At 45.5% G+C, this 8,631-nt stretch overlaps 1 protein-coding gene across 3 annotated transcripts; it reads left to right on the top strand.

Annotated features, from left to right (window-relative positions):
* The first annotated feature begins 549 nt into the window (after positions 1-549).
* LOC310790879 (uncharacterized protein) lies at positions 550-8,595 on the top strand. Of its 3 annotated transcripts, none has more exons than XM_083652585.1 (12): positions 550-1,009; positions 1,096-1,184; positions 1,282-1,400; positions 2,255-2,360; positions 2,555-2,652; positions 2,935-3,084; positions 3,249-3,416; positions 3,904-3,973; positions 4,581-4,659; positions 5,782-5,935; positions 7,143-7,247; positions 8,285-8,595. In XM_083652585.1, the coding sequence occupies exons 1-12, from the start codon at positions 903-905 to the stop codon at positions 8,360-8,362; spliced, it is 1,323 nt and encodes a 440-aa protein (XP_083508711.1). In that variant the 5' UTR covers positions 550-902; the 3' UTR covers positions 8,363-8,595. The 3 variants fall into 3 exon arrangements, with proteins under 3 accessions (XP_083508711.1, XP_083508713.1, XP_083508712.1); XM_083652587.1 differs by having other exon boundaries at positions 8,330-8,595; XM_083652586.1 differs by having other exon boundaries at positions 2,564-2,652.
* Positions 8,596-8,631: the final 36 nt, after the last annotated feature.

Here is an 8,631-nt window from a genome sequence, read left to right on the forward strand (position 1 = left end):
CCTGGGCTGCTACCACTCCACGAGCGCACAGGGGCGATGCGATGGAATCAACATCCAAGCTATTATTTGACTCGACTATTGAAACGATTATATTTACAATTTCACGTTTCAAAGGAAATAGTATTTGTCATAGTCAATTTCTCCGATATTTCGCGCGCTTCCTGAAGGCAGAGTCTTTGTGCAAGTGACAGTTTCCCATCGAAAGTGCAAAGTGGTACAATCCGCAAAAAGGAACCTGGGGTGTGTTCAATCTGCAAAACGATGTGCACCGTGTGCTTGGGTGTTTCCTCGGTGTGTGCAACAGGCTGTGAGGGACACTAGTCTCTTGTTTGGTGGGTGTGTCAGAGATGGTGCCCAATCAGCAGCCAGGTGTAGGCCTATACAAATCCCGCACTTCACACAACAGGGTGTTCAAAGCACCGCCGTTTCCGTTTAAATACAAGGTTTGCTACGTGTTGTCGGGGCTGAACTCAACCCTGCTGTCATTTCCTATCGGAGGAATGCAATGCATACGCAACCGAAATAGCAGCAGCACGAGCAGCACACAAGGAAGGGTCTAGTGCAGCAGTGTATTATGTATATGTTATTCACAGATGGAGACACAGAAGTTATAAACATATTTTCCTGGACAGAAGTCTACAGATCCAACACATAGGCTAGAACAGCTTGTTGTTATCTGACTATCCCTGAGCTGAGCTGTCCGTCTGTGTTCTCTTGTCCAAACCCAAACCGAGGGCTAGGGGGCTTTAACGTTCTCGTTCCAGTTCCACCAAGATCAGCGTTGTCACAATACAAACTCCGGACCACAAGAGGCAGGCATGGACGTTGGCTGAACATTGGAGCGATATGGCTAGCAGCCCCTAGACCCCCCCCCAACTGTATTTAAATAATTTAGTGGTTAAATGGATTACTTTGAGGAGGATTTAGTGGCTGCACTGCGACAAGTTGTTACAGATGGAAATTGGCAGAGTGTAGGGAAGACATCGGAGTTTGACTTGCCATGCACAAAGTAAATTGGTTTGCTATAAAGGTAACATCATGATCTGACTCTACCTTTCCTGTGCTTTCAACCCTCTGTTCACCTGTTTGTTTCAGGCTGTTCTCTGACGACGGAGAGCACATTGTCCTGGTCCACACTGAGGATGGTAGATACTGGGCCATGGATTCCTCTTGTCCCCATGAAGGTGTTGTCTCATTCTTCAATGTGTCTAGGCTTGTTGGAGCTGCGGTGAAGATGCCACACAACGGCCTGACCACTGTCCATATTCTGTCAATGTCCAGGTGGCCCTCTGGAGCTGGGAGACATTGAAGATCTGGGAAATGGAAAGATGGCACTTGTCTGTCCATGGCATCACTTTGACTTCTGTCTGGAGACAGGCACCTCCTCCATGGGACTTCAGGTAGATACACACAGACACCTCCTAGGACTTCAGGGAGATACAGACAGACACCTCATAGGACTTCAGGGAGATACAGACATATACCTCCTAGGACTTCAGGGAGATACAGACATACACCTCCTAGGACTTCAGGGAGATACAGACAGACACCTCCTAGGACTTCAGGGAGATACAGACATACACCTCCTAGGACTTCAGGGAGATACAGACATATACCTCCTAGGACTTCAGGGAGATACAGACATACACCTCATAGGACTTCAGGGAGATACAGACATACACCTCCTAGGACTTCAGGTAGATACAGACAGACACCTCCTAGGACTTCAGGTAGATACAGACAGACACCTCCTAGGACTTCAGGGAGATACAGACATACACCTCCTAGGACTTCAGGGAGATACAGACATACACCTCCTAGGACTTCAGGGAGATACAGACATACACCTCCTAGGACTTCAGGGAGATACAGACAGACACCTCCTAGGACTTCAGGGAGATACAGACAGACACCTCCTAGGACTTCAGGGAGATACAGACATACACCTCCTAGGACTTCAGGGAGATACAGACATACACCTCCTAGGACTTCAGGTAGATACAGACAGACACCTCCTAGGACTTCAGGGAGATACAGACAGACACCTCATAGGACTTCAGGGAGATACAGACATACACCTCCTAGGTCTAGGACTTCAGGGAGATACAGACATACACCTCCTAGGACTTCAGGTAGATACAGACAGACACCTCCTAGGACTTCAGGGAGATACAGACATGCACCTCCTAGGACTTCAGGGAGAGTCACATGTGTGATTGATGTTATACGGTATATTGTTTTTCATCATTTTCAGAACCATGTGTACGAGGTGAGAGTGGTCCAGGGTGACGTGTATGTCAACACACAACATGAACTGTCCTTGACCCCTGTGACCTCTGTGACAAATACCACACCCCCAGGTAAGGCACAGGGAGGGCTGTTGTCTTTTCCTTCTACTCACCCGCGCATGAGAAAGTTCTCATTGATTGTAGTGGAGGGGGTGGTCATGGACAAGCCACTGGGTCCATGCTGGGAACCCTGGAATAATAGTTGCTAACTTCTGGGTCTAGCTAATTGTTGTTATTGAGTGGATGTGTGATGCTTTGTGTTTGAGGTCAACCAGCTCCAGATGTCCTCAAGCTTTCACCTTCTGAAAACACGCTATGCTTTTGGGCTACGAAGATCCTCTGTACTGCAGATCCAAAAGATAAGGCAAGTGGTCCAGAGCTCCTCAATTTAGATGCTACACTAAAGTGCTCAAATTGACAGGTCATATCTGTCAGTAATATTCATCTTAGTTGTAATATGGAGGTTGTTTGCCTCTTGACAAGTTCAAATGTATTATTTGTCCCAAGAGGGTGATTTGTGCTGCAGCATGAAAACCACATCGCAAAACATGCACAAAAACATGAAAATAATACAAATATACGTACAACAGAATCATTTATGGTCCACCTGCATCTACTCGCCAGCTGTAACCCTGACCTGTTTCAGGTGAATTTGACTTTGGAGGTTGAGGAGAGGTGGAAGTCAGGGGAGATAACCGAGGTGGGCCAGGCCGTTCCTCCACAGCAGCCCAGCAGGAAAGAGGAGCTAAAAGTGCTTCAACCTGGACGAATCAAACGTGGCAAAGGAGGCACACAGGTATCCTATCTCTTACTCTATTATATTACTAGGGTTAGGGTTAGGGTTACTTGAGACCTGGACTTGGACTGGAGATATAGTGACTTCTGACGTGACTACACTTCCACAAACAAATACAAAATTATAATTGACTTTGAAGCTGATTTGATTGTGTATGTCTACAGGCTAGCCGAATAGCGCTGCTCCACTCCTTGGCTAACATAGAGCAGTGGGCTATTGACTTGTCCTGGGATGTGATGGCCAGGTTCTCCACCTTCAGGCTGCACACTGGAGATCCTCTGCCCCGGACCTTCTTCAGTGACTTTGTTAAAGTGGCTGCAGATGAAGCTAAGGTTTGGATTCATAACAAACTCCATCTTCTGCTCATAATGATGATGCCCTGAGATCCCTAAGGCCACCTTGGCAGTGCCCTGCTACCAGCCTGCTACTGTCAGTTGCTTTAAAAGCCTCAGCGGTCTCAGTTTAATGTAGCCTGGCCCTGCTCTATGCAAAGGATGTGTATTTGGCTCATTTTAACTCAAATTTCAGGAAAATGGCTCTTCACGATGTCAATAGAGAAATGGCCTTTGTGCCCTAAAAAATATTGCGACAGTGAAGGTGCCGGCAGTGATGGGCAAGCTACTTGGAAAATGTAGTAAGCTAAGCTATCAGTTACTCTTGATTAAATATAGCTAAACTACATTGAAGCTATCCCCAGAGAAATGTAGCAAGCTAACCTACGAGCTCACACTCTCTCTCACTCACTCACTCTCTCTCTCACACTCACTCACTCACTCACAGACTCTTTGCATTCATATTAGATGATACTCTGTTCCACAGCATTATCACCTGTTGGAGAAAAGGATCACTGAACTGGGCAGCTTCTTTGGTGCCTTACCTGTACACAATGGTAAGTACAACCAACAGCAACACACTTACCTGTACACAATGGTAAGTACAACCAACAGCAACACACCATTACACAAAGAACTATAGCTATTGATGTAGCCCTCAGACTCATCTCAAGAGTCCTCCCATGTGACTGTTGCCACAGATGCAAAAATAATTTCCAAAAGGACAAATAAATTAAACTAACGAACAACAGCCACATTAACCCATTGATACCTGATGCAAAGCGGAAATATTTTCGGGTGGCCATATATTCAAAGCGGACATTTTTTCGGGTCACGCGGTTCGCGGTCTTAAAGGGATACACACACAAATGAGGGATATACATGCAAATGCTGCATCAAGTATCAATGGGTTAAAGGAAACACTTTTAATAGGTTGGCAGTATCATAAACTGCCTGAGCCGCTTCATTTAACTTTGGCCTAGAGTCTTCAAGTATTCTAATGCTATATTATATACTTATTATATTATACTTATTCCTAATTTACAAAGGTTTCCCCCCCCTCTTCATTTTGGCATTTCGCTCAACATCCTAACTTGGTTGGTAAGAGGATTGTATGGAAGGATTGCATTGAGTTGGTAACCTTGTGCTGCTCACATACTGTAGGACTCTGGCAGTCAGCAACAGACACCTCCCATGACCTTCTGGCAAGGCTTGCTATTGTGCACATGGTTCATGAAGCCAGGTAAGGTTCAACTTATAGTTACACTGTTACATGAATGCCACTTTATTATCCCTTATGCATGTTTCTATTAATGACTTATTAAAACAACTTTGTATATAAACATACATAAAGAACCCATCATATATATACAGTGTGTGTGTGTGTGTGTGTGTGTGTGTGTGTGTGTGTGTGTGTATATATGTATGTATATATATATATATATATACCGTGTGTGTGTATATATTATGTATATATGTGTGTATATATATATACCGGTATATATACTGTGTGTGTGTGTGTGTGTGTGTGTGTGTGTGTGTGTGTGTGTGTGTGTGTGTGTGTGTGTGTGTGTGTATGTATATATATATATATATATATATATATATATATATATACATACATACACACGTTTTAGACATTCAGAATCAGACCCTGTGCCTGTGTTGTCCAGGGTTAGACGTCCACCTCAGACCCTGTCCCTGTGTTGTCCAGGGGTTTAGACGTCCACCTCAGACCCTGTCCCTCTGTTGTCCAGGGGTTTAGACGTCCACCTCAGACCCTGTCCCTGTGTTGTCCAGGGGTTTAGACATCCACCTCAGACCCTGTCCCTGTGTTGTCCAGGGGTTTAGACATCCACCTCAGACCCTGTCCCTGTGTTGTCCAGGGGTTTAGACGTCCACCCTCAGACCCTGTCCCTGTGTTGTCCAGGGGTTTAGACGTCCACCTCAGACCCTGTCCCTGTGTTGTCCAGGGGTTTAGACATCCACCTCAGACCCTGTCCCTGTGTTGTCCAGGGGTTTAGACGTCCACCCTCAGACCCTGTCCCTGTGTTGTCCAGGGGTTTAGACGTCCACCTCAGACCCTGTCCCTGTGTTGTCCAGGGGTTTAGACGTCCACCCTCAGACCCTGTCCCTGTGTTGTCCAGGGGTTTAGACGTCCACCCTCAGACCCTGTCCCTGTGTTGTCCAGGGGTTTAGACGTCCACCTCAGACCCTGTCCCTGTGTTGTCCAGGGGTTTAGACGTCCACCCTCAGACCCTGTCCCTGTGTTGTCCAGGGGTTTAGACGTCCACCTCAGACCCTGTCCCTGTGTTGTCCAGGGGTTTAGACGTCCAGACTCTGACCCTGTCCCTCTGTTGTCCAGGGGTTTAGACGTCCACCCTCAGACCCTGTCCCGCTTCGCAGTGCAGGAGGACCAGGCATCTGTGGAGGTTCTGGAGGTCATCTACAGAGATGAGGTCACACATGTAGCAGCAGGACTCAAGTGGTTCACCTACATCTGCTCTGAGGAAGGCCGGGTAGGACCACCAACAAGCTCTTCAACCCCCCCCCCCCCCCCCCGGATTTTTCTCCCATGTTCTTCCCAATTGTACTTGTCCAATCCCCCCTGCTGTCCCAGTCGTGGCTCCACCCCCTCTGCCAATCTGGGGAGAGTTGTAGACTAGCACATGCTTCCTCTGATACATGTGATGTCGCCAGCCGCTTCTTTTTACCTGACAGTGAGGGGTTTCACCGGCAGAACGTAGCGCGTGGGTGGGGTCACGCTATTCCCCCAGTCCCCCGAACAGTTTTTATTTTTTATTTATTTAACCTTTATTTAGCCAGGCAAGTCATGAACAAATTCTTATTTACAATAGCGATCTGGCAAAAGGCTCCCTGACCGACCAGAGGAGGCGCTAGTGCAGCAACCAGGACTCATAGCCCACCGGCTTCTCACCCACAGACACGGCCAATTGTGCCTATAGGAGCTTCTGACCAAGCCGGAGGTACCACTGCCGGGAATTGAACCCGGGTGTCCGCGGTGGTAAGAGTGCTTTTACCTCAACACTACCTCATGTCATTATGTCATATGATCTCAACACTACCTCATGTCATTATGTCACATGATCTCAACACTGCCTCATGTCATTATGTCATATGATCTCAACACTACCTCATGTCATTATGTCACATGATCTCAACACTACCTCATGTCATTATGTCACATGATCTCAACACTACCTCATGTCATTATGTCACATGATCTCAACACTACCTCATGTCATTATGTCATATGATCTCAACACTACCTCATGTCATTATGTCATATGATCTCAACACTGCCTCATGTCATTATGTCATATGATCTCAACACTACCTCATGTCATTATGTCATATGATCTCAACACTACCTCATGTCATTATGTCATATGATCTCAACACTACCTCATGTCATTATGTCACATGATCTCAACACTACCTCATGTCATTATGTCACATGATCTCAACACTACCTCATGTCATTATGTCACATGATCTCAACACTACCTCATGTCATTATGTCACATGATCTCAACACTACCTCATGTCATTATGTCATATGATCTCAATCTGGACTGTCCATTTAGTTTGCTGAGCCAAGGACAAACTAAATGCACAGCGTGTCTTTGTGTGTTGTCTGCGTGTCTTTGTGTGTGTGTGTGTGTGTGTGTGTGTGTGTGTGTGTGTTGTCTTTGTGTCTTGCAGGATTGCTTGTCCACATTCCACCACCTGGTGAAGCAGCACTTCAAAGGATACCTGAAGCCCCCATTTAACACTGAAGGGAGGAAGACAGCCGGGATGACAGAGGAGGTACAGTCGGTTTGAAAAAGACATGCAAATAATATATTCATGTTCAAATGTGCTAAATATGTACTTGGGGTGGGGTGGGAGAGACATGGGGAAAATAAGTAGCTTATGAGTCGTGACTAGTTTTATTTTTGTAAGTAGCTCTCATCCTAAAAAGGTTGGGTATCCCTGCTATGAAGCCAATCACAATGTTGCTTTACAATCACTTCCGGGTACAAAACTCTTGATTTGACTTATCAATTGTGATACATACTGTATCAAGTTCAGAGGGTGTGTTTCTGGCAGTTTGTTAGGCTACAGCGCCATCCTGTGATGTTCAGAGGCACTGCAGACTCAGTGTTGTATTGTGCCGTTTAATCATTTAACAACCAACCAGCCCTACCTCACGGTTGTAGTATCCCATAGGATGATAGGTGGAGGTTCTCTATGAAAGGAGGTATTGTAGCTTATGCTCTTGTTTAAGCTCATTTATTTGCTCTCTTATTTGACATGATTTTATATTTTAGGATTTTTATTCTTTTAAATTTGACCTCTAAGAAGTTTGAGGTTTTCTCTTTTACTATTCTACCTCAAAGAGGTATATAATATATGTAATCTCTTTACAGTGTATGTGCAGGACACTTTTTGCACATCCCTCGGTACATGTGATGCTGACTGAGTATGGGTTAGGGTGAGCGTAAATGCGTTTTTTTTTAATGTGATTTTCAGAAAACGCTTAAAAAGTCATAAAAGTTGCCCTTATCTGTGAAGATGTTCTTGTTGAACACAAACTTCGCTGTTTCATAAACTGCTGTTAACCACAGACCTTATTTCATGCATAAATCCCATTGCGTTTTCCCCCTACGAACCAGCATGGCGTCGATTTCTGGGTAAGCCTCCAAAAAGACGTCATCCCTCAGTAATCTATTGGTGAGGTGCTGCTGACATGAAAAACATCACGACACATTCACAGCTCCGATGCAAGAAGGTTTATTTTCCAAAAGGAGGAGGTTCCGTTTGCCAATGCTATGGTCACTTTATCTCCCCCCTCTCTCCTTCAGTGGTATGTTCCCCTGGTTAAGCTATCTCCCCCCTCTCTCCTTCAGTGGTATGTTCCCCTGGTTAAGCCATCCAGTTGACAACGGGGTCAAAAACAAGAGGATCCTCCTCAGGAAGGCGAGGCCACGCCCACAACACACTTCCTGCTCTGATGCATTTAGACACGGACATTGATGATGATGATGATGATTCAAATCTCATCCCAAGTACATTGGTCATCAGTGATTAATCAGTGAATCAAGTGATCAGCACCAGCAGTGTCTCTTGCAAATCGTGTGATTGTTTGTGGAAATAAATTGCATTTTTGAAAAGATGTACCATGTATCCGTGAATTACTATCACATTCATT

Source organism: Poromitra crassiceps, assembly GCF_964638095.1.
Source record: "Poromitra crassiceps genome assembly, chromosome: 16".
In the NCBI taxonomy this organism is placed as follows: domain Eukaryota; kingdom Metazoa; phylum Chordata; class Actinopteri; order Beryciformes; family Melamphaidae; genus Poromitra; species Poromitra crassiceps.